Here is a 26,714-nt window from a genome sequence, read left to right on the forward strand (position 1 = left end):
CCAGAATTTCCTGTAGCTCCCTAGCCACTACAGGCCTTTAATACCTCACAACAGTCCCACACCTCTGCCAGATCTATGGTTTAGGGTGATGTGGGGGGGGGGGGGAGGGGGGAAGTGACTCAACTATTCTCAAAATCACTTACTGCAACACTCCAAAGGACCTTGCTTCTGTAATTTATTCGCAAGCTCCTCATCCCATTGGCAACAGCAGCATAGCTAGATGAAACATAGGCAGCAGTCATGTGGTCTGATATAGGTGTGTTGTTTTGAGGCAACCTTAGACAATGGCATTTATGAGGATGAAGTGTTTGAGTCATTATTCCAAATATAACTGGCTACTTTTGCATAGCTAAGGCAAAACCTATCAAAACTGCAGCTCAATGTATGCATAATGGTCACAACAATAATTATTTGATGTACTTAGTGGCCAACACATGAACTTCAATAGATCAGTATAAAAACAGTATATAATATGGAACAGTTTCCACAAAAAAGCATATAACACTGACTTAACTGTTTGTAGGTGAAATTAAACATTACTGACTGCACATGTGCACTGGGCCCTTGGATTTGGGATTTGTGGAAATACCACTGTCCCCAAATGGTAAAATCACAACTGCATCATCATCTATCTTCTATAAGACATGTGATTTATAGGATAAGAAAGGTTTTAGAAGTCATGGGGACCTATGCTGACACTGGTTTTGATATTGCCTCTACCTGATGAATCCAAACTGTTTTAATTAATTCCAATTTATACCTTCAATTTTTAAGAATCTTCTATGTATGATGCATTTTCTTACATAGAAATACTGAAGTATGCACAGGGATTTGTCCCAGCATTATAAATCTCCCTGCAGATGTGGACTAATAAACAGAGATGTGTCACTTCCCACATGCAAGTGATGTTCCCATGCCGAAGTCATGCCAAAAAACCGCTTTGTACTACCCAACCTTATAATACAATGAGGTACTGCATAATTATGTGTGTATATGTGTGTTTGTGTGTGTGTATATATGTGTGTGGGGGTAATATAGATATCACACACACACTGACCAAAACAACAACAAGCTGGAGTTAGCTTGCAATATAAAGATATTCATTTAGAGTGTGCAGTAATAAAAGGACCTTACACTCTGGCAGCATTGCATGTGCAACATTCTACACTTTTCTCTCTTTCCATCTTGTGACATTCCTGATACACTTATCCTTTCTTTCAGAGAGCTTCATGTTCTCATGAAAGGAGAATAGAACACTATCATTCAGTACTAAAAGGGGGTCTAGCTAATGGTTTTCTATTATTACTTGTTCCCAGTAGCACCCACAATGTGTTAGGCAAAAGACAAACACAAGGCACTGAACAAACATCAAATATGAATAAACTGTTAACACGTACTTCATGATTGCAGTAAATATATCACTTTTTTAATTACCCCTCTTTTTCCAATAATCCTAGTAAGTTCTATTTCTTGGAAATCCATCTGCCAAAATGTGGGTTTTTTTTAAATAGTGTGTTGTATGTGAAAAAATATGGTGTTTCTTAACACTTTTTGGGAACGGTTCCAAATCTGTGGAACCTTTGAGATCAATAGGGTAGGTTATTCCAAAATGCCAGTGTTTAGTAACCCAGATATAACATGAGTCAAATGAGAGAGACCAAGTCTTTTCTGCCTCCATATAACTCATGGATCTAGAAATCCAGTTCTGCCTGATATAGTAGAAAAAGATGGTCCTAGACTTATTGTAGGTTGCCTGAAGTTTGGCAATATACATTGTACTGAGGCCATACAAGACTTCATATGTTATAGCTGATATTTTAAACTTCAACCTTGCACCCAAAAAATCCAGAAAATTCAGAGACTACAACAATACAAATGCCTAATCTTCTCTACCTGTTCTCAGTAATAATCATGTTTCTGTATTCTGCATTAACTGTAAGTAACCTTACTTCTTAAGGAGCATCATTTAGAATACGTGGTAGCAGTCTGACTTCAGCGTCACAAAGAGAAAGATGGTCAGGATGTAAGAAAATAACAGTTGTCATTACTTCAAAAATAAAGTTCACAATACATTTTTACAATAAAAGTTCACAGTACATGTGCACAATGGATCACATCTTATTATCTAGTCAGAATGCAGTCAAAGACTACACTTAGATTCCGTACTAGCATGGTCTGCTGAAGTAATGCTCTATGAAAAACCAGTATTTCCCATGTCTTTCCATTCTCCTCATATTTCCTAAATAAAATAGACTAGCATGAAGTTCATTTTACTAGGATTTAAACATGTCTTCTATAATGATTTCAAAATAAGCCAATGATAATCTCTGTGTGAGACCACTCTGCAGTACAAGTCTACAAATAGTAGTTTGTTGTACACGTACATTTGGACGTCAAGTTTGTGATATGGGTACGCATATCAAAGTAACTCTGTAGTACTGTACCTACCAAAGAGACCAACAAAGCTCGACATCCAACACACACTGCGCTTTGTGTAACAGTGCAATAGTTTCTAGCAATGCCTGCTTACAACTAGCCACACTAGGCATTGGAAGAAACACTTTGATGAGGATTCCCATTCTGAGACTCGTTTGTCTTGTAACAGTTCTGTGCATCATCAGTACTATCTGGCGATTTCAACTCTGCCTTCTCTGTTGGTGTGCTGCACTTAGATGGCTTGCAAGGAAAGCAGAGTAACTTGAAACAGCGGAGCAAACCTTCTGAAATACTAGATGAAAACAGTTTTTTGCATGGGTGACAAAACTGGTAGAATACAAGCATGAACAGGATGGCCATGCAATAGCCAATTAACAACTGCAAGACTAATAAGGGGGCACAGATATATAGGTAGATGTCTGTTTTATAGAGATACCACATTAACAGGAGGAAAGAATTCTCAATGAATCTTAGCACATAGTATACCGCCAGTCTGTACCAATTCTGTGATTTGTTAATTAAGTCAGGATCATTTAGCTTCAGCTGTACTGCTGACCAGCAGAACATATTAATGCCAGCATACAAGAAGGTAAGAAGGCACAATACAATGGTGGTGCCGACCCTGGTCAAAGCTTTCTCTATATTTTCAGGAAAAGGGGATTTGCTTTTCCAAAAAAGAATCCAGGGGTAAAAGAAAAAGCCAAAAAAGTTCACGAGCACCACAGGGAGGGTCCAGATCTGAAGGACTGAACTGAAAAGGACCAGAACTACAACCCGAGTAGCAATCTCAAAACTTCTCCACAGAAATATGCAGAGGTAGGCTGCAGGTTTCACATTGATGTCATAGTCGTCATACTTAATCTTAATGGCCAAGATGTTGCACCGTAAAGCTCCATATACAATTGATAGCAGGGAAAGGGTCATGAAGATACCTGGCAAAAGAAAAGACAATCAGTACTTTCTGTTTTAGTAGGAGATTACAAAGCAGCAAATGATTCTCTTTCTACATGAGACTCCTTGGGTAGTGGTACCTAAAAGTAGCCATTTATACCATCCACTCTTAGGCCCGCCCTGTCACCAGTGAGGACATCGCCAGAATTCATTGCTCTCTGGCAACCCAAAACGCACAAAATGCCCTTCATGGAGCTGTTTTTACCAGCAAAAGTTGAAGTTTCTGAGTCTATTTTAAGATTCTGCAAAAAAGTAACAATTGGCCCCAGAACTGGGGGATGTAGTGAAGCAGAAAAGACAAAGGAACCGATGTCCTGTCCCCACCATATTCCTTAGAGGGAAAATGGAGTCTAAGTGTTGCATTTAAAACGTGCTAACTCATTCATATAGAGGGAGTCCTTAACCTTAAAAAACTTGCACACTAAGAATAAGGTGGCAGCTAAAACCTAATGTATTTTTACTCTATTTATGAAAGGATTTAAAAAATATTTTTATCCTATCTTAGTTTACAAAAGACCCAACTCACTGCACTGTGTGGCTATGCAATCACAGGCTATTGCTGGGTGTGGATACATGAACACTTGAAGCCCTTTCAAAGGGGAAACATTTTAAAAGGGCAGTAGCTGGTATATTCTAATTGTTATGTATGAACAAGCTGAGTATGATTAAAACCTAACAAAACCCCTCCAACCTTAGCTCTGAATGAAGGAGTGTTAAAGTTGGAGACCTTTTGCTATATTTGAATCATTCTCAGCTCATCTGCTTATAACAATTAGAGCATAGGCAACATGTGGGGAGGTCATGGGGGAAGGGGAGGGCATATGCACCCCCCGCTGATTTCTGTGCCGACAGTGAGGTGCAGGGCTGCAGCTGGGCCTGAGTCAGTGCCCGGCAGCAGTGTGGTAGCTGTGGTGGTGTAGAGTTGTGCCCCTCCACTGTCAACACTTATGTGTCATCTAGGAATTAGAAGGTATCAGCTGCTGCCCTATTGAAATGGTCCCTTTTTGAAAGGGCTACAAGCATTCCTGTGTCCACACCTTGTCATTGCATCTAGTGTGAAAAGGTTATTTTGGGATGATGCTTGGATCATGGTATTTCAGCAGTAATGCACTTCAATTGTAGAATCAGCTACCCATCAGTTACCATCAGCTAGCTATAATCTGATATTGTTGTTAAAAATCACAGTTCAAAACAATTTATGTGTGATATCACTTTTATCTAGTTGCAAATTGTAAAAAAGCCTGTGGCATTTGTTTTAAAAAAAAATCCCATGTATCTATTTTAACAAAATAATATGTTGCACTAATACTTCGCTCTTTCAAAGATATGGAAAGCTATTATTGTGCCCATTTATGCAAGGAAAAGAAAGATAAAAAGTTTTTTCCCAAGGTTGGTTGGTTGTGCATTATCTGATTTTGGCACTCACCTTACCGACATCACCAAACATCAGAGTACTTCACAGTCTTTGATGTATTTATTCTGACAGCACCCCACAAGACAGGGAATTGATATTATCTTAATTTTATAGATACTAAAAAACTAAGGCTCAGGTATTCCAAGATATTAAGATGCCTCTCTCCAATTAATATAATCCATGTCACTGGGAGTTAGGCACCTATGTTTGTCACCTTCAGTGAGATTGCTCACTCTCTTTGCAAAGTTTTGTGACATATGTAACAGCAAAGTGCTACCTCTCATAGTGAAAGGAAATGGAGGCTCGAGTTATGCATTGACATATACTATCTGAAGTCACTTTCATTGTCATATTATATCTGAAGGCACTGCTGTTTGAAATAGGAATAATAGCTTTTTGTTACTACAAAATACCATTTTCTAAAGTGCTCTGTTAGCTGAATATTGGGAATATAGAAGCTCTACATTAAGAAAATATGTACCAGTTGAGTAAAATAATTTAGGAAAACATTTTCAAACCTGGGTGCCTATAACAAAAACCCTTATAAGCAGGCACCGAAACATAAGTGTCTTGACTTTTAGAAATGCAGGGCATGTACAGCTCTGTTGACAGAAAAATCATACCAGTTTTATTTAAGTGATCAAAACTAGATTTTGGAGGCTAATTTTAGGCACACAGGTTGGCAATTTTTTATCTTAGTTTTTGCCTTTTTTCATTAAAAGGAGTGTTGCAGTTGCAAAATAGTAAACTAAAGTAAAAAATATTCAGTTATTTTTGTAGAGTTTGAAGAAATTAAGCTACTTGGTCACGCTACAGAACTTTATATTGTATCAGATAAATTAGATTGAGTTTTCTCTTTTTGGTAATGTCAATTATTTAAATGTAGTGCTTAGCAACCAGTTGTGTCTGCAGACTTCAATTAGTTTATGTTTCATTACTAATTCACATCTTTCTTATAACTATTTAATCACGATAATGAGTTTCTTCTATTAGACTCAATTCATATCTGAGCATGACTTTGAAAGAGAAGAAATATTCTAGGATCTTTAAGTAACCTATTAACAGGATTTTCCCTACATATTTTAAATGACTATTATCTCTTCAAACACCTTTGGAATGTCTGACAAGGAATTCTCCATGTATCCATACTTCTGTATCAACATTTGCCAGTTTATAAGATAAATTACTGTATTTACTCCAATACAAGACAGCATGGGGAAAAAAGCCTTATATTCATGTACAAGATATTTATCTTATATTCATGTACAAGGAAACCTCACTAAATAAATTGTCCTTCATTAAACTGCTGCCAAAATCAGCATGTGCCCAGTAATGGAAACCAACTATGGAGTTGATTAAATGCACCTAGCACTAAGCATGACTATAAAACCCACAGCCCATATTGGGCAAACGTACTTTTTTTTTGCAAAGTTTTCTGTATTCCAGGTCAAATTAGTCAAATCAGTTCCGAATCCTCTTGACTGAGCAACATTCAATCATTCAAATACCATTTGTAGTGCTATAAATAGCAAGTATCTTCCACCCAATATTTTTCAGCCTGGGGCTTCAGATACTCCCAAATCCATTGATGGGCATGGGCGTTTGTACATGACACATCATTTAATCCTTGTTAATTTCCTGCAGCTTAAAAATGTTAACCCAGGTTATTTTGGTGTCGCGTTTGTGTTTGAGTGAGACACACTTTTGAGCGACTTAAGTCCCGTGTACAATTCCCTGTAAATTCCAGCAGGGGGAGCCAAATACCAACCTGGCTTGGATCGCACTCCCCCTGCTCCCACCAAGCAGCTCCTGCATGACAGGACTACAGGTCCCAGCATCCCCTAGCTGTCTGGGCTTGGTACAGTTTCAATGGGGACCCCTGACCAACCCAGGGATCACTTCTGGGTGGGAGCGCGGGAGGGAAAAAACCCCTCAGCTTCTCCAGACACAGCTCGGCCTGAAAAGGTGCAACCTTTTAACAAAAAGGCAGGCAAGGTCCTTTAAGTAGAGATATAAAATAAATATAAAATAAAGGATATTTTCTTTGCGATTTCCCAGTTGGTCTAATAAAAGGTATCATTTCAGAACCAAGAGTTCTAGACTTTTTTTTTTTTAATAGATGTAATATCGTTTATTAGAAAAACTGAGTAGTTGGGAAAAGGCTGTTGGCAAACTTTTGGTTGCAGTCACCCTTCTTCAGGCATAGGGAGTCTGCTGTTCTGAGACTCCAAGGAGTGAAAGAAGCTAAAAGTGTGGCAGGATGTCAGTGAAAATGTAAATAGGTAGAATTAGAAAGAAGTTGAAGCAGAGAGGTAAAAGCAGAGAGAGGAGGGGAAGAGAGCAGGAGAAAAGAAAAAAAAAGCTGAAAGGAGACATTACAGTGTTATAATACAAGGTAGAAAAGAGGCTATCTGTGAAAAAGAAAATTGTTGGAGATCAGGAAAACAGGATTGAGAGAAGTTTTCCCAGCATATTATTCCTTAGCTATTCTTTGTTTTGAATTGTTTTGTTATGAGAGGGTGGGTGGATAATGTTAACCTAAAGCATACAGTTAAATGGAAATGATTAAAGGAGTTTTAAATATATAGGTGGGCAACTGAATAATGCTGTGTGTTAATAACCGAATAATGCTGCGTGTTCGGACTAGCAAATACCTGGCTTATGTCACAACCTGTTCATGATAAAAGGCTATAAGAAAACCCATACCAAACATGCTAACTGCGGGGAGTTCTCTCTGTTTATTTTCATTTTTATTTGTTCTCTGTTTATTTTAGTTTAGTTACATGCAGTGTTTGTGTGTGTGTGGGGGGGGGGTTCAGTGTAAGAAGGAGTTATTTGTGAATGAGATAAGGAGAACAAATATATTACATTAGTGTTTGGCACAAAAGCTATAATATGAGGTCTGCCCTATGTAATGTGCAGGATTCAGCCTGAATAACACTTTTTGGACACGGCTCCGGGAAAAGTTTCCAGGTAAAATTACTTTGACCCTAACACCCAATGATAGATAGATAGATAGATAGATAGATAGATAGATAGATAGATAGATAGATAGAAAAGTCAAAGCTTTCCTACTGGGGCAAAAATCCCTTGTATTTCCCAATGGTTTAAAAATGCAAGGAACAGCTTCTTCCCCACACTGACTGAATGGGTTAGTTTTGCTTTTAGTGAAAAGTTTTTACATTTCAAAGAGGGCAATTAGTACCTGATAGCACCTCCTCAGGCCACTGAGCTGAGTCTCTGGAGAGGCTGATGGGTTTTCTCCCTCCTCCTCCCTCCCACCCAGAGACAAGCATTTCTGCTCCTTAGCAAAAAAAGGTTTTATTGCACCTGAGTGACTGGTAAGAAGTGCACACACACACGTGTTAAGAAACTCTCCCCTTAGAAGAAACTCTGGCTTGATAGATAAAGGATGCTATGCACCTGGAATCCCCCAGACAAGACAGTGATCCCTGGGTCGGGCAAGGGTCCCCATGGAAACTGTACCAAGCCCAGACCACTGGGAACTGTAGACCTGTTACGCAGTGGAGGGCAGTGACATGTCGGTGCCCTGCTTTTCTTTGCCCATTCTGTTGCTCCTCAATGCCAAACCACAGCCTCCCAGCCCTGCTGCTGCCCCTCACTCCTGACCCGCAGGCTCCAGCCCCCGCAACCCTGCCAGATGGTGGCTCCATCTCATGCAGGTGGCCCCAGCACAGGCTGAAGGGAAGAGGAGAGGTTTGTGGCACCCACCCCTCTGCCCTGGGATGGGGCTGCTGCATCTCACCAATTCCAAGTGCCATCTGGTGGACCAAGGGGTGAAATACAAAAAAGCTACAGAGCTATCTGGTGGACAAAGAGGCTCATTACACGTGTACATGTTTACATCATGACACATCTATAGCTTGGAGTGAGGTAAGTGAACTCGGCACAAAATAAAACACATCCAAGCAGTGTGAGTTTAATGTGCTGAAAAGACTTTAAGAGCGGCAGGTAATCCCAGTCGTGCAAACACAAATGCAGTTGCATCAGCATAAACGGGAAATCTCGTGTCATTTACAAACACCCCTACATGCTGGCCCAAGCCCGGAGGCTTGGGGTTTGGATGTCTCTAAGTCTCATTTGCCCTTAACCAAAGGCCACAGGAGCAAGCTAGGGAGGAGCTCCCCATTTCCATAAAGCAGGTGTGTAGCTGAGATCTTCCCACTGGAAGCTGGCCAGTGGGAAGCTAATAACAAGACTCTCACAGGGCAACCTGTCCACAGAGCATTGGACACGGGTACACCCTCCGCTACACAATGCTATTTAAATCCATCTCGGTTTGAGTAACAGACCAGTGCAGCACCTACCCTTGATCTTAGCTCACGCCACAAGTGCGCACCTGAATAAGATATATGGTAGTGCCCATTGTGCACAGTCCCCCTCAATGCCGACTCAATTTCAACTCATGGTGATTATAACAGGGCACCAGTTACTTTAAGAGAAGGAAAGGCTGCTGAGAAAGCTCAAGCACAATCAGGGGAGTCACCTGACCAGCAAGGGGCCAGGCTTAGGATGTACATACGCCCAGGTCTGGAGCTGGGTAGGTAGTCTGGCCCTGAAGGCTGATGTGAGAGGAGCTCCTGTGCAGACTATAGAGACTCCTGATGGAGAACAAGAAAGCCTGCAGGTAATACAGCCTTAGGACTGGGGTTACACTAGCAGTTTAGGATGGGACTAAGGGGAGGTAGAGATCCCAGCAACTGGTAGTTAGCAGGGACTATAGGAGGTCCCAATAAGCCCAGGGCCAGGGCCAGGGTCAGAGGCTTGGTAGTAACAGGGCAGGGCAGAGGAAGAACAGGGAGGCTTGAAAGTAAGGCCAGTGCCCAGGAGCATGACAGAGGAAGGGCTAGAGAGCCCAGGGAGGGACCGAGATGGATGGGGCTAGGGAGCCCAGGGCCCAGAGTGGGACAGAGAGGACAGGGGTAGGAAACCCAGAGCCCAGACAGAGGCTGAGATGGGGCAAGAGAGCCCCAGGACCTAGGGAGGGGCTGAGAAAATCAGGTAGATTGGGCCAAGAGTCCACTAGACTGATTGGTATAACTGATTGACTGGTAACATCTGCAAGGCATGGGAGTGGGTAGAAGGGGAGATGAGGAGGCCACAAAATTGCCCTTAAGGCTTTGAGCGATTAAAACCTAGCCCATGACTAGCTGAGATCTGGCTCAGGGATTCTTGGAGCAGCCTCCCATTTCTAAATACATGTTAACATCAAGGTGTAGCAGGTGAGCAGAATGGGAGGATGCTTAAAAGTTAGTGTGAAACAGGGGCTAAGCAGCCACCAGGAGGCATGACTGCCACCCTTGGGGCCAGGCTTTGTTACATGAGCCACCACATTGACTATGTTTTGACTTCTTCCTCTTCACTCTCACAGCTGAGCTGCACCTTTATTTCCCATTTTCAATTATTCTGGTTTCTTCACCAGACTTAAAAGTCAGGCAATCATCATCAAATGGGGTCTCAAACAGTTGACCGAGAATCTCTCTCTCAGCCTGTTGCATATGATTAGTGTGGCCTGGCCCTCCATGAGCTGAAGCCGGACCAGGCTGCCCTGTGCCTCATCTGCACAAAAATTTTGGGAGGATCCCAGGTCTTGTAACAGGAATACCCAGTTCCAGTCATGAGTGGGGGGCTGACCAGCACATGGATCCTTTGTGGTGGGTATCTGAAGTACACACACATACTAAGCAGTACTTAACAGTGGGGTCATCATAGCTTGAAACACTGTTGACCTTGCTGGGACCCAGCCCAATGACTTATAATGGCTTTGGACTAAAATCATGCATAGTTTCTACTATATATATATATAAGTAGATACAAAAGGGTTCCTTAAATATATGTTTATGGTATATCTGTGCTAAAACTGGCAGCAGTTTCAGAAAAGGAAAAATGTATTGATTCTGGATGAAAGTATGTGCAGGTGTATCTTTCAAGGTCAATGTTTTCAAACTTGCCCCTCCCATCTGCTCAGGGACAACTGGATCTCACAGTAGAGAGCAGGGAAGGGACTGCAGAGGAAGAAGTTGGGGGGAGGCCACAGGGTAAGGGCTTTACCTGCCCCCCAGATTTATTTTCCCTGCTATAGCAGTGGGAAGGTGACAAATTCAAGGTACACTTCCAATAATTAGATTCTATGCCTGGAAAATTATAACATCTATAAATTTTACATATATAGAATCTAATTACTGGGGGGTCATTTTATAGTCACTTATAGGGTTGTTTTATATTTGAGTAAATATGGTGTGTGTCAATGTGGAAAAGTATTTCTGCTGTAAAATGGAGTATGTATTTGACGTGTGCTTTGTTAACATATTCCTTACAGTGTTCTACATGGCAGGAGGAATTTGGACCATTGTTTCTTACAGAATATTGGTCAAAAATAGAATAGCAAGAGAGCACAGTCATGAATAGCAATTGGATCCTGTCACTTTAGCACACAGACATCTTTAATCTAGTTCAGAATTGGCTCTGGAATTATGTTTTTAGAAGAGAATTAATCCACAATTATTTGTTAGCATTTTTAAATGAAAGTGATGCTCTGACTAAAACTTTTTCCTTGCTTAAAAACATTTTGCAGAAAAACTGCCTGTCTGCTGCTCTGCTGAGGTGGCAAATATTCAGCATGCTACTTGGTTCCTCTTAGTGACTCTAAAGAAAACTTAAATTAGTTCATACAAGTCCTGGAATCTGGAAGCTGTTCCTTTTCTCAAAAGGCATTTCCCTAGCTCAATTTTTTTTTGCAAACCCCCACAACAGTCAAAGTGCCAACTAAGAAAAAGAATTTGAAAGACTCTTTGTAGCTGCCATTCTGTAGGCGCATGTACATGTACATGTGGGGGGAAATGGGCACGCTAGAAGGGAGGACTAGACTACAATCAGACCTAGACAGGTTACAGGGGTGGGCGGATGAGAACAGGATGGGTTTCAACATTGACAAGTGCCAGGTGCTGCACCTGGGGAGGAAGAACCAGCAGCATGCCTACACGCTGGGGAACTCCCTTGTTGTCAGTGCAGTGGCAGAAAAGGATCTTGGAGTCATTATTGATGCCAAAATGAACATGGGATGACAGTGTGGGGATGCAGTCAGGAAGGCCAACCGTACCTTGTCATGCATCCACAGATGCATCTCAAGCAGGTCCAAGGAGATGATCCTCCCCCTCTATGCGGCACTGGTCAGGCCGCAGTTGGAGTACTGCGTCCAGTTCTGGGCACCGCACTTCAGGAGGGATGTGGACAGCATGGAGAGGGTCCAGAGGAGGGCCACTCAGATGATCAGGGGGCAGCAGGACAGGCCCTACGAGTAGAGGCTAAGGGACCTGAACCTGTTCAGCCTCCACAAAAGAAGGCTGAAGGGGGATCTAGTGGCCATTTACTAACTAGTCAGAGGGGACCAGCAGGCATTGGGGGAGTCCCTGTTCCCCTGAGCACTCCCAGGAGTGACTAGAAATAACAGTCACAAGCTGGCAGAGGGTAGATTCAGGCTAGACATCAGGAGACGCTACTTCACTGTCAGAGCAGCTAGGATCTGGAACCAACTTCCGAGAGAAGTGGTGCTGGCTCCTACCCTGGGGGTCTTTAAGAGAAGGTTAGACGAACACCTTGCTGGGGCTGTTTGACCCCAGCATTCTTTCCTGCCCATGGCAGGGGGTCAGGCTTGATGATCTGCTCAGGTCCCTTCTGACCCTACCAACTATGAAACTATGAAACTATGTAATTCGAACCCTGATCACAACCACCTCTCTTCAACAACCTCAGATAGGTAGAGTTGTTTTTCTTTTTCTTCCTTTTCCTCCATTTATATTTTCCCTTTCCCTGCCTTTGCTTTCCTGTTCCTTCCCTTAGTGTACCCTTAAAAAGTCTGCTGCACAGGAGTATGTGTACTTCAGTTTTAGAAACTGTGTTAGACGAAGCCTGATCCATTCACAGAAATCCAACACAGCCTATCAGTCATCAGACCTTTTCAAATATGTGCATATTTGACACATGGAAGAAAATGATGAGTAACATTTTCTGTAGGAGATTTCTCCCTAGCTCACAACATTATGAATATCAGTAAAAATAAATCAGTGGTTGAAGATTTTCCCTGTAGCTATCCCTAAATCCTTCCACAGTGGTGATATATAAAGGTGCCCCAATCCCCTTGGAAGGTTAGGGGAAGCAGGTTTTTATGAATGACTGATACGCATAATATTTGATGCTTAGCATCACAAGATAGGGATTTATTTGCTTATTTGTTTTTTAATATGGCTTATGTCTGTTCAAGACCTGGCCTCTCAGTTTGGTTATATGAGAGTGACTTGTGCCCTAGATTAGTGGTTCTCAAACTTTTTTGCACCAGGACCCATTTGTAAACAATGATGGTCAGTCCTGACCCAGTGCCCTTCGTTCCCAACCTACTTTCCCCTGTCCTCAGGCTCCAGCCTCCCAATGTGTGGGGCATAGAGTGGGGGACCAAGCATCCCCACGCAGGCTGGAACTCTGCCAGCCTGCAAGGGAAAAGGCACTGTTTCCCACATTTTTCTTCTTTAAGGGAGAATCCATTTTTAAAGTTTGTAGATCCATTTTTAAAGCTTGTTCACATATAAATTCTAAAGTTTGTTCACCCTTTCACATATTTTTGTGATCCACTTTTAGATAGCAACCCACATGTTGAGAAACGCTGCCCTAGATGATACATACACAAATGGTACACTAGTAACATGGACAGCTCACAGCACCTAGCAGCTGCATACACCATATTTAATCACTGGGTTTAAGGTTAGTTACCCAACCTATACATAGAAACTGAAAAATCAGATCAGGTGAGACACCCATGTATTCAAATTTTGGCCTAGAGCTATTATTTCGCTCTTAAAAATCACCTGTTAATACTAAAATATATTACACTGCTTTTAAATGTGTTGTTCTAAATGATGACCAAATTATTCTGTGGTTGACAGCCTGCTGGGATACCAGATGCTATAGTAGCATCTTGAAATATCTGGCATGGATGCCTATATATTGTGTAATGCTTCTTTGTCCTTGCCAATATCCCAGTTCATGTTCATTAGGCGTGATGTAGCAGGGATAAGAATGTAAACCATGTAATCAAATTGTGTAGCTTTTCAAGAGGGATTACAGTCTCTGTTACAACCTTTCCTAGAAGGAAGCCATTTCCTAATCCAGTGGTACTTAATCTTTTTAGGCTCAAGACACCCCTCCTTAGATATGAAGCGCCCCTTGTTAGATTTGTGGCACTCCTCAGAAAATGCCATCTCTTAGTTTTCACTCATTTTTGATAATGGAAAAAGAATAGAGCATTTCTTCTGTTGTAAAGAACTCAGAAAGACTATAACAGGACAGAATGTTTTTAACACTACAGATTCCTATTTGAAATCTCTGGGTTTATCTTCTGAATCATCCTTGCACACGTAACAGTGCTAACATTGCATGGTACCCCATGGCACCCTTGAAAGGATCTCAAGGCACCCAAGTGTGTTGCAACACCCTGGTTAAGAATCACTTTCCTAGTCTAAGGGCAGAAGCTTTAATAAATAGTCCTACCAATATGAACAGCAATAAAAGAAGACTATTTACTATCTCAATGACTCAGTATACACTTTGTAAATGAACCACTCAGTTCAACAAAAACAAATTCTCTCTTCTCAGTCCCGTAGGCTAGAAACTTGCTGGTTTAATTACTTCTATGATAAATGGTGCTGGAAAAAGAAAACTCTCATCTACAAAATAGGAAATGCAGATGGGGTAGAATATGGCTCTAGACCCTAATACACTGAAAAACACTCCATTATCATCACTTGCCTACACCTATCCTCTTTTAATATGCAGCATGGGTGCCTTTTAAATAATCTGGGACTCCCCAGTCACATGAAGCAGTGCTTCTCTTCCCTGAAAGACAAATCTCCCAGCCCAGCGGTTTGTAGGCATGTAAGCAGAAGCATTCCCAGCAAATGTTGGCCCTGTCCTAGATGGTGATCCTAAGGAAAGAGGCTGCACAAAATTCTGCAAACCAACATGATCCTATAGTTTGACTATCACTCAAATGTACTTTAAAAGACAAGAATCTACCAGGCTCCAGAACAGCATCTGGAATCTATATTGGTTGGTATAGAAACATTTGATACAGCCAGGGCACAGGTGTTACTGCACCGTCATATAGTACTTGCTTTAGGAAGTGGCACACGGTTATTTTTAGCAGCTACATCACTGTAGTGACACACTACAGCAAGGTAGCTCATCGCTACAGCAACATAGCATCAGCGTCATGTTTTTTGCCTGCTGATGATACGTCGCCATAACAATGAGCTACATCGCTGCAGCATGCGGCTATAGCAATGTAGCGTCACATGGAGACGTGCCCCTTATGGTTTTTGAATCTAGTTCTCTACCTTTAGCAGGAACATCAGGGCTAGGTTTTTGAAAAGCTTGCTTCCTTAACACATGTTCCCACATCCTGCGATTAAGTCTTTCTTCCCATCAAAAGCTGAGCTGGACTGGGCTAGGCTAGGCCCAGGTACAGCTGTTCCCTAGCCCAGAAGCAATCAAGCCAGCTTTATTTTTTAGCTTCCATTACTCACTTTCATCCTTTCTTTGCAAGTTCTAACAGCTCCCTCTGCTGGGCCTTTTGAAGCTAGATGATATGAGGAAATCTGAATATGTTTAATCCCAATTTTGCTTAGAAAATCTTTAAACTTTTTGCCTGTAAAACCTGTTCCACTGTTGCTGTCACACATTACCAACCCTCTCCATGTGAGAAAGGCCTGCCTGAGCCTTTTTACAGAGAGTGGCAGAGGTCTTACTAAGGTCATCATATGCCCTTCTAGCTACTTTGAATGTGTATTCCCTAGAATGACAACTATTTTTCCAGTGAATATTTGACACCTATACCATCCTTTTACTGCTTTTTTTCAAATCCTTGTACACATTTGGTCAACTGTGCTCATCTTGCAGTCAAAGATTGTGTGCAGCTCTCTCAGACTTGATCCTGCCACTGTGGATGAATAACAGCTCTTCTGTCAAAAACCTACATCCATTTTCCTGGCTCTAAATGGACATAACTCTCCCCATTTACAATGTTTTGGTCTGCCCTGCACTATAAGGATCTGCACAGGTTTTTAGACTTCTAAAAGCTCTGTATTGTCTCTTTGCCAACAACAAGGAGCTATTCTTCTTTAGAGGTTATGCAAAGACTGCAGCAGAGCTGACACATTTGAAAGAAACCTGTGGTGTTAATTTAATAAGAGGAAAAGATTTTTGGACTCTTTTTTTTGTATTAGGATAACCGTTCATGAATGTTTACAATACTTTTATGACAGTCTTCAGTCCCCCTCAGAGGACTGAGAGGACAGTCCTCAGATTAGCAGTCTCATTTGTTGTTGTCTAGCTTACAAAATTTTTGAAACACCTCTGCACCACACACATCACCAGCAAGTCCTCTATCCATGGACTAGGATAACTGTCTGAACATGGACACTCACCGTGGCTTGATAATGTCTGCAAATACAGGTGATGTCAGTTGGTTTAATCACAGAGTTAAACTCATAGCTTGTCTCTGCACAGGAAAGGGATGTGCCTTAAGAGGTAATTTGCTTGCATTTGGTCCTGGTCACTCACTGATCTCTCTCTACCAGCTCCAGGTCATCAGTGTCTACACCTTCAGTTTCCCTTAGCTATCATGCTAATCCTGTGAGGGTAGCTAGCAGTGACCTGACTCATCCAGTGCACTCTGGCTCCAAAGGCAAATCCTGCAAAGTAACTTCCAAAGTCAAACATTGATGGCAACTACCCTGAAGCAGGCTTCCAGTGGTGTTTCAGATAGATCATGACCATTGGACTCAACCACAAAGACTAGGCAAACACTTGGCAAATACTGGATGACAGAAACTAGGAATTATGCAATAAACTTAAAGGGAGAGACACATGTAGCAAAATGGAACAAAAAGGGATGATCCTGCCTCAGGCAGGGGATTGGACTAGATGACCTCTGGAGGTCCTTTCCAGCCCTACATAATTATCTATGAGTCTATGATTCTATTAAAAAAGGATTTTATACCAGGATGGAGCATGTGCGGAGATGAAGTTGTGGTATAAATTGAAAATATGTGAGTGGGAAATCACTGGCATATATGAAATGAACCTAAGATTATTATCAGTGAGAAGATAATATAGTGGATCCTGGGATGGAGCTGTATTGTTCTGAAAGCTAAGGCAAGTCAGAATTTTGGCACTCAATGTGCAATTTCTTTGTATGCTGAAAGTGAGATTCAGTATCAAATCCAGTGCACTCACAATAGCATATATTTGAACCTGTTACAGTAATTATATAGACTCCAAATAGGTTTTTGATAGCATTTAACAGAAAGGGATATGGCAAGTTCTGAGAATGCCTGGCAAACCTGAGAAACCGATTACGCTGGCAGGAAACATCTTCAGCATGTGGATGGGCAGAGTGAGAGTAGACAAAAAGCTGGTGGAATGACTGTCAGAGTAAGACAAGGATGCTATCACCAGATCTGTCTAATTTAGTACTGCAAGCAGTAATGGCTTCAGCACTGAGAGATGAAATGAGATGACTCAAGCTAAGCAGGAAAACAGCAAATTAGCTTAGATTCACAGACAGTATTGACCTCATAGAACTGACTGAGTAGCATCTATAGGAAATAACTGACAAGAGAGGCTGGGAAAGCAGAAAATACAGATTAACAATCAACAATAAGATGTCAAGAAGTGGTACCTTAGAAGACAAGCATCCAAACAGGGGAATTGTAAAGATGATATAAAACAAAGACTTAGACTTCCCACTATTGCATTCAGGAAAAAAAATATGAAAGATGAGGAAGGCTGAATCCTATTTTACTTTACACATCCAAACAGCAGTTACTCCACATGCAGTATGGATGCATAAGCATACACACAGATATCGTGTGCTCAGTAAGTCATGCTCCGACCAGGCAGGTACACAGCTCTGTATACACATACCTGGGCAACCATAAGTAACAAAACTGTAATCCATGATTAGCAGGTGTAAGACATGGGTGGAGGAGGGCCCTCCCATATTTTAGACCCAAACACTAATGGTTAGGGCACTTGCCTAGGAAGTAGAAAACATAGGTTCTAGGTCCCCCTCACTTTCCTTCCTCTTCTGCCCCTACCAAGGGAATAAAAGGCAAAACATGTGCCCCTGCTCCTCACATCCCTTTGACTTCCCAGCACAATACCCTAATCCCCCGAGCAGCCAAGACAGGGAGCTATGTGGGACCAGGAGGAACAGAGCAAGTTAGAGAGCATATGGCTCAATGAAATGGACTCTTTTAGTTCTAGGGGGTTCTAGCTTTGGAGCACTGCCTCCAATGAAGCAAAAATTTCCCCATCCATTTTATCCAATTAATATCAAATGCAAGTTTTATGGGCTCAGCTTCAAAAGGAGGGCTGGAGAACAGACTGGATAACACTTGGTGGTTAGGACACTGGACTGGAAAGCTGAAGGGATGCAGGTTCAAACCCCTTCCATGTGACAGGAACCTACAAACCGGGTATCTCTCTTCTTGGGCAAGTTCTGTAAGTATAAGTTATCGGGCTAAAACTTGGGGGGGGCCCTCCTCCTCCTGGTTTTTGCCAGGCTACTATTTTGGGACTCCAAGTAAGATATGTCTGTATGTTCACATAACTATGTGGCCAGAGGGAAGCCAACTGTGCATGCTCAATTGTTGTGTGGCAACTCATGCATCCAAGCCTCATGTCTGGTAGGATCACATACTGTTAAGTGCTAAGAATGGCAGAGATGTGGCTGTGTAAGTGCCATCAGGGTGTGCCCAGTGAAACAGGATTCTGCCCTTGTAGGCTGAGTGCTATGTTGCTTGATTCAGGGGGCATCTATTCTGTTTACATCCCCATGCCAGTTTTCTCCTGCTTGTAATCAATTCACCTTAGCCATTAGACATAATGAAGTAGCCAGAAGCAATGCTTTATCTTTCAAAAATCTATAGCTATGTGCCTAAATAAGCACCTTCTCTACCTGAGCTGACATAATATCCCTATATGCTTATTAGTTCTTTGGCACCAGCTACTTTACGTGCATTCACTGATGCTAATGGGCACTACATGGGGGGAATCCAATTCCTAGTACAGTCAGATCTAGGCCTTTTGAGGGGTCTTAAAAAGAAAATGTAGGTTTGGTTGTTTTAATATACTGGTATGCTGGAGGCATTGCCAAAGGCTCATTCAAAAGCCTGGAAAAAGCAATTTGTTCCATGATCATAGTAGTCTCTTGCAAGCATTTTGCTGCATGGCACTGCCACAAAAGGTCAATATGCCTTCATGACAGACAAAGGAAGGCTGCTGCCATTTAGTACAGCAGTACTTGAACAGATCTTTGTGGAAAGCTTGAATGCTGCTAGCTCAGACTGTGCCTGACCATGACTAGTGCTCTTAATTTAAAATGTATTCCTTCAATCTCAGAATGTGCAGAGCAGCACCTTATAACTAAGAGGAAGTCACCTCCAGTTTAGCTCTGTCATATTTTTAAGGAATACAAATATAGACCCAAGCAACAACTAAAAAACAGCGGTGCTGGACACACAAGCCACAATGCCATTTTTAAGCATCTAATGTCAACAGCATCAGCACGCTGCCAGATATGTGCAAAGAGGGAAAACCGATTGGCTTGCTAGGTCAGAAATGAGCTCTTCATTTCAGACAACAAATCACATGGTTGCACAATATAATTCAGCACACGTACCACATGTAATGAAAGAGATGCAAGCGTATCTCTACAATCTTTTGCTCCTCTAGCCATCATCCTATCCCTAGATGTTATACTTACTGAGTTGGGAAGTGGACATCTGATAGTATCACTTGGTCCTCTCTAGTAAGCCGAAAATGTCACATAGCATCTTAACAGATTATGGCTAGAGTACAGTATTTAAAAGCTTGCACAAGGCCCTCTTCTGTGCTTCCCTGCCAGTGAGACTAAAAAAAGCTCCATTTCTGCCTTGATTTCACCAACACAGTGCATTGGGAGTCTGAGTGGGATGCACCCACAGTTCCTTTTTCTGACCTGACAGTGAAGTCTGGAGAATATTACCTGAGGAAGCAAAAGCATGTTCTTCTGATGACCTAGTATAAGGAGGTTCTTCACTGGCTAGCAACCAGTAAGTTTTTACTCTTTGCTGGGCTGTGTATATATTTATGCTATTACATTCTTAAAGCATTCTTAAACATTCGAAAAGTATTTCTTCTTTGTTTCCATATGGGAAAATATGCTTGACCATGTACCCAGAGCAGTTTGCTGAACAGCGTGCCAAGCAATTAAGGGAATACATGAGGCAAATATTTTTTTTTCTCTTTAAAGATAAGGAAGTTACTTACTTAGCAGTAGCCATAGTTTTTCAAGATGTGTTGTCCACAAATGCACTCTCACATGTAGGTGAGTTCAGCTCCTAAACCATTTGACTGGAGTAATTTCTCACCCTAGCAGCACCTGTACAAATGCTGTCTTTCCCCCATTGCTCCCTCTACCTAGGGGATAAAAGGTGGAACAAGTGCCCCTGCTCCGTAATCTCCTCTCAACTTCAGAATCCCCAAAACAGGCCGACTGAGAGACAGGGGAAGAAGGACAGGGTTAAATGTGTGTAAATGTGGACAACATACCTCAATACATTTTCATTTACTGGTCAGTAACTTCCTTTTCTCCTCCATGCACTTATCTACAGCCACATACTCACATATGGGTGATTCCAAAGCAGTCCTCATAATATCTTGAGGTGGGACTCAGAGGTCTCCTTAGGCAAAGATTCACTGAGGAACTGTTTTACCCAATCATATAATGCTTACCAAGAACATGAGCTAAACTTCACCTTGCTGATCTGTAAATATCTGACACAGTGGTCCTGTGGAAGGGGGCAGCAGACGCAGCCTCAGCCTCCATGGCATGAGCCTGAATTACACCTTTGCCATTTTATAATAGGTGTTGATAAAACTGGAAACCCAGTTGGAGAATCTAACCTTTGAAAGGAGATTAAGGACCTTTTGGATTTTCAGCAATGGCCATTAACGCATGGGGACCTTCCTAAGAGTTTGGTAATGTGTAGATAATAAGCTAAAGCTTTCTTCACATCTATCATGTGAGAGGTGGCCACACAATTTGAATTTTGTGGCTTTGGAGAAAAGACCGGTAATGGATTTTCTGGTCAATGTGAAACTCGGTTGTTTTGAAGTTCCATGTTGGCTAGGCTTGATGGAGCTACAATTTTGCAGAGTAGTCCCTCTTGCCAAGGAGGTGCAAGCATCTAAGCTCCTTCCTCCTTGGCATTGACCTGGTGTGTCCTGATGACAGGGCTGAGAATACGTAGAGATACTCTGCACCCTTTAGTTGAACTCTGTATTTCTTGTCAACATATTTGTTTACTGGAAAAGCTGATGTGACAGACTTCCAGATAATGTGGTTTGGCTGTAGAAAAGCTTCATCAATCAGAAATGTTATTTTTGAAGGACCAGATTGGTGTAAAATGTCTCTTGGTGAATACACTAGTGTTTCAGTAATTCCTTTTGGGAAAGGTTGAGATCCTGTGCCATTTGCCTGGGAGGTCCAGGAAACCTCTAGGTCTTTCTGCCATGGAAGTGAAAAGACTCAAGGTGCTAGGGCAGGTAGACAGCTCTCTTGTTTTCTCTAACTGGGAGAAAAGGCTTGGGATAAAAGGGCACCCCATGAAATGGGAAGTGGAAGGAGCTGACATATCCTTAGAGGACAAGGGCAATGTGAATTTTAATGACTGTAATTCTGGGTCTGATTTGTGGGTAGATGTGGGCCCCAAAGCTACATGGGCCAAGGGGATATGAGGAACAAATCTGGAATGCACTTAGTGGAGACTAGCACCATGGTGGGAGGTATACCTTTAGCAACTAGACCAGCAGGACCAGGGTAAGATTACCTCTGGTGCTAGAGCAAGTTGTACAGGGTGTTGTACTGAGGCCAGTTCAGACAGACGTAGTGGCAAGGTAGGTGTGGGTGCCACTGAGGACAGGAAGTAACTTGGATATCTGGTACTGAACAATGTGGCAATGTGGAGATGAGCCCAACTATAGTAGAAGATCTATGCTATGCATGTGTTAATGACACGCTTGGTGGTACAGTGCTGGCCACTGCTAAGGACAATGATGCCAGTATAAAAGAGGATCTCTTCCCCCTTTTGACACTGGAGCCTTCTTGGGGTGCCAGGGGACTTAGATCAATGGTACGCATGGGCCAAGTGTTCTGATACACTCCACCCTACCAGAGGATCATCATGGGTAACTGACCTCCAGCTCTCACTTCCACCAATAAATAGATGATAACATAACTCATACATACTTCTAGCTGCTGTGATCTCCTGCTGCAGTACACTTATATACAGCTGAAGTGTCAGCTGAGGTGCGGAGCCAAGGAAAGCCTGGATCACAGATGCCCTGCTGAATGCAGATCTGTGTGTAAAAAGTTTGCCCTCTGCCTGGCCCACTTCCTTCTCAACTTCTTCTGAATGACCATCTTTAGGCATCTGCCTCTTCTTGGTGATGCTGACATAAGGCTCTTCAACTCTGCCCGCATGAAAGTAAATGTAAAAGACTTCCACACACCTAGAGGTAAATTGACAAAAAGAATATAAGGAAAAAAAGCAGGGATCTCCCAACGATCTTATTAAGTCATTCCTACTATTCTAAAGCCTTTACTGCTCTAACCCATTCTTAATGATTGTTAACACAGTATTGTGGACTGGTTTCTGACAACCAATACATCGCCCAACTTTTGTATGTTAAGAGCACTGCAAATTTGACTCAGGATGAGCAGTACTTGATCATTAAACAAAGACCTGTGAGAAGATATTAATAAGTGTGAGGTATGTGTGTATGAGGCCATACTTACGGTTACTCAATAAACCAATAGCTTTCCATGGTCCCAGAATGGAAGAAACATTCTGTGGGTCTCCCTTGAATTCATGCTCCCTTCCATCCTACTAAACTTTAAGGTAGCTTCTTGCCCTTCACTCATTATTTTGACTATAAAGAATCCTAGCTTTACATTTAAATCCAGGTTCTTGATCATCAGTGTTATACACATAACATGTGTAACCTGCTAAAATGGGACAAGGCAAAGATGCTGATCTCATGGCATCTTTGCTCTGAAGTGAACTGTCTCATTTTATTGGTGAAAACCTCAGGGAAAAGACAAACCCTTATTAGATATGTGCTCACCAAATCACGCTGGCTTCCTGAGGAGTCTTGATGCTATCATAATCAAAGTAGTAAGCAATAACAGGAATAATAATAATAATAATAATAATAATAATAAAGAATCAAAAGCAAGCCAGTGACTGTATAAACAAATACAACTATGTAGACCTAACCTATTTCTTTTCTGTGCATTTGCACAGACTGTTGTTCTGCCCAGAATACAACTACTTATATTAAAATGAAAAAAAAAACAGATGCCTGTGCGAGTCTCATGGGCTCTCACAAAAACTGGACAATGACTCTGGGAGAGTCAAAGTGAAGACTTGTTTTATATTTAGGTCTCTCTCAGGATTATGTGTTACAAGCCACGGAGATACATTTATTCTAACCCACGCCCCTTCTTTGGTGATGGTGGGTTTTTTAATTTTGTTACATTTTTAGCATCTCTGAACTGCTTGCTATTCAGCACCCAGTAAAGGTTTCTGGAAGAGAGCTCACAAACCAAACTATAAAATGACACTGGTAAAAAAATTAAACCAAAGAATATCAATTATTTAATTATCCTGAATAGTTTTTTTCCTAATTGGATCAGTATTCCAGTTCCACTAAATATAACAGAGGACTATTGCTACTGTGGTTCCCTAAACTCTAGCCATCCCATTTCCATTAAAGCTATGGGGCTTTGTGGGCATTGTGTAACTGAGGCTCTGTCCTCAGGTAAGGATGCATGCTTCCTCTAATCTTTTCAGTCCCTTCACCTTTAGCACATAAAAGCATCCAGACAGAAAAAGAAAAGAGAGAAAAAATTAAGAGTAGAGCAGCTCATGAGGCTATTGGAGGATCTCAAACTGGCAAATTGATTTTATGCTGAAAGAACAATCCCAATACATTAAAATCAATCCATGTTTACAGCAATCCCATGCATTTTACACTTTAGCCTAAAATTAGTATGGAAACTCAGGCTTCTGTATTGATATGTGAAGTATTTCAGCCAATGTGTAAAAACAGATGTATCTTAGGGATCCAGTTAACAATTACTAAGTGGGCACGTCTACACACGGTGATACGTGGCCATAGCAATGCACTACAGCAACACAGTGTCCACGGGCAAGAACCATGACACCACAGCTATATTGCCGTAAAAATGTGCTCTCTCTGCTCTCTCATTATAGTATGTTACTATAGTGACATACCAGCTAAAAATAATCGTGTGTCATGTGCATGGCGCAGTACTGGACAACCAAGAGGAAGTACTAAATGACGGTGCAGTAACAAATGCGCTGTATGAACATGTGTAGTACTGGGCATAATGCTGCTATGGAACAGTTGTCCCATTAGCTGGATGTTAATAGTCATGTGATTCTTGTCTGGAAGACAGTCATCCTTATATTGAGGGACTGATGTTGATGACAACAGATTTCCACACAATTGAATGCTTGCTTTCTATCTTTTCCCTTAAAAACAAAAAAGAGAAACCAATGAAATTAATCCTTATTTTTCTATAGAACTTCAGGGGTATCACCAACTTGATCACCAATGTTTTATACAAATGTTCATTTATATTTCATAGAATCATAGAAAATTAAGGTTGGAAGGGACCTCAGGAGGTCATCAGACTGACTGTAATAAAGAATCCATTATAAACCCTATCAGAGGTTAAGGAACACCCAGGATGGGATTTTCAAAGGCACAAAATATAGGCTTAACTCAACCTGCACTGAGGTTTATAGTACTCCATCTGACTTCAGTGGGAGCACAACTAATCCTAGGCTGAATAATTTTGAAAACACCACCCCAGATACTGAATACACTATCATACAGTGGCTGTCCAACAGGGGTACATTTACCCCTAGGGCTACTTAAAAAGGTCCTATGGGGTATGCAGACTGAATGTGGCTGATAAAGCCGCGTGCCTGTGCACAGCTGCAGCACAGCACGCAAGTGGCCAGGAGTGCAGCTGGGTCTGGCTGGTAAGTACGTTGTGAAGGAAGGGGCTGGGGCAGGGGGCAGATTGAGGCCCCAGGTGAGGGGAGGGAGTGGGGCTGGGGCTACCCAGTGCTGAGCTGACCACGCAGGGAGCGGCATAGCCCTTGACACATACTGCCCTTCCAAGTTGCACTGCTACTCCCCTCTGGAGAAGTCCATGAAACCCCACAGGCTTGCCACTAGAATGCAGGGCCATCCCTGGGGGGTGCGAATCAGGGCGACCACCTCAGGCCCCACGCTTTGGAGGCCCCACAGAGTGGGGTGGAGCAGCAGTGGTGCGGAGCCAAGCGGAGCAGCGGCTCTGCGTCCAGCCACTTGCTACTTACTCCCTCCCCGCTGCCACCGCTGCCACCACTGGGATCGGCAGCAGCAGCTTCTTTGGGCCCGGGGCCTGTGGGATCAGAGTGGGGCGGGGCCCCACGTGGGCTGATTTGCCCCGGGCCCTGCACCCTGCTGGGGTCAGCTCTGCTGGAATGACTGGCAATTCCCTGGATAAGCCATGACTAACTCACAGATGTACACAGCATTGTTTTGAGGGGAAAGGTGTTAGGACATTTTATGTTGCATACTCCACAGGTACTTACAGTGGGACAATGTAGCAGTGGGAGGCACAAATTAGCCCCACAACCTCCCCAAGTGCCACTCTGATCCTCTTCCTCTGGTCAGTTTGCTGCTCGCTTCCTGCCTTATCTGTTGCTCTGCTTCCCGCCCTGTGCTGCTCCCTACCCAATCTCCTGCTCTACTTTCTGTCTCTGTGCTACCTGTCCCCTCCGTGACCTGCCATGTGCCACACGCAGAGGTTGCCCATACCTTTGTGGCACACATGCCACAGGTTGACCACCCTGGGTGGATTCTGGGACAAAAGGCTTTCTCTCAAGGGAAAAGCTACATCTGTTTGAGCCTGTGGTGTTGGAAATTTGGATCAAAAGTATGTGTTCCTCATTTAGATTAGAATACTAGCCAACTGCCCACCAATAATGACAGGGGGGAGGGGTGGGGACAGGAGCACTGCCTCCACACCCTGCCGCTGTGCGTTCAACCCTGTGCCAGCTCCCCCCTTAGCGCTATGTCCAGCCTGGCAGCCAGAGGCGGATGAATGTGTACTGGGGCCCTGGGCAAAACAAAAAATTGGAGGCCCCCTCACCCCACAGGAGCTGGGCTATGGTGGAGGGGCAGGCCCCTCTCCTCCTGGTGCTGGCAGGGGAGGCTGAGGGGACCCTGCCAGGCTGGGGGTGGAGGGGCACATGCCCGCCTCTTCTCCATGCCCTCCTGTCCCGCTATGGCCAAACATACACACACACAGGCACATACACACATGTGCACACAGATGGGTGCATGCTACTTTTACTCACTCTCTGCACATGGACAGACAGAGACAAACACACTCTTCCTCCTGCCATGAACACAGACACACGCATGCAAACACACACATGCATGCACAAATAGACACATACATGCACACACAGGCACACACACATGCAGATGGGCGCACACTCTACTCACTCACTCTGCACATGGACACACAGACAGACATGTCTGTGTTCCAGTGAAGTTGCAGAATGTGTCCTACCTTCTTGTTATCAGGTTTTCCCTTCTATAAGAATTTCAAGCCTTTGTTCAAAACTTCAGTATTTTTCTATCCTAGCATGAGGTCAGGCCTATGCATCATTGTCCGAGATGTTGTTCCTCAATTACTTTGTTTACA

The 26,714-nt window shown here is 42.7% G+C and overlaps 1 protein-coding gene across 2 annotated transcripts in view; it reads right to left on the reverse strand.

Moving 5' to 3' along the window:
- XK (X-linked Kx blood group antigen, Kell and VPS13A binding protein) overlaps nt 1-26,714 on the reverse strand; it is a 44,812-nt gene that overhangs the window by 4,177 nt on the left and 13,921 nt on the right. For both annotated transcript variants that reach the window (XM_019486272.2, XM_019486271.2), the window contains exons 2-3: nt 22,167-22,429; nt 144-3,368 (exon numbers count right to left, since the gene is read on the reverse strand). In XM_019486272.2, the coding sequence (XP_019341817.1) occupies nt 2,542-3,368; nt 22,167-22,429 (1,090 nt within the window). In that variant the 3' untranslated portion in view covers nt 144-2,541. The remainder of the gene's footprint in view (nt 1-143; nt 3,369-22,166; nt 22,430-26,714) is intronic.

The sequence above is a fragment of the Alligator mississippiensis genome, chromosome 1 (assembly GCF_030867095.1).
Source record: "Alligator mississippiensis isolate rAllMis1 chromosome 1, rAllMis1, whole genome shotgun sequence".
Lineage (NCBI taxonomy): Eukaryota > Metazoa > Chordata > Crocodylia > Alligatoridae > Alligator > Alligator mississippiensis.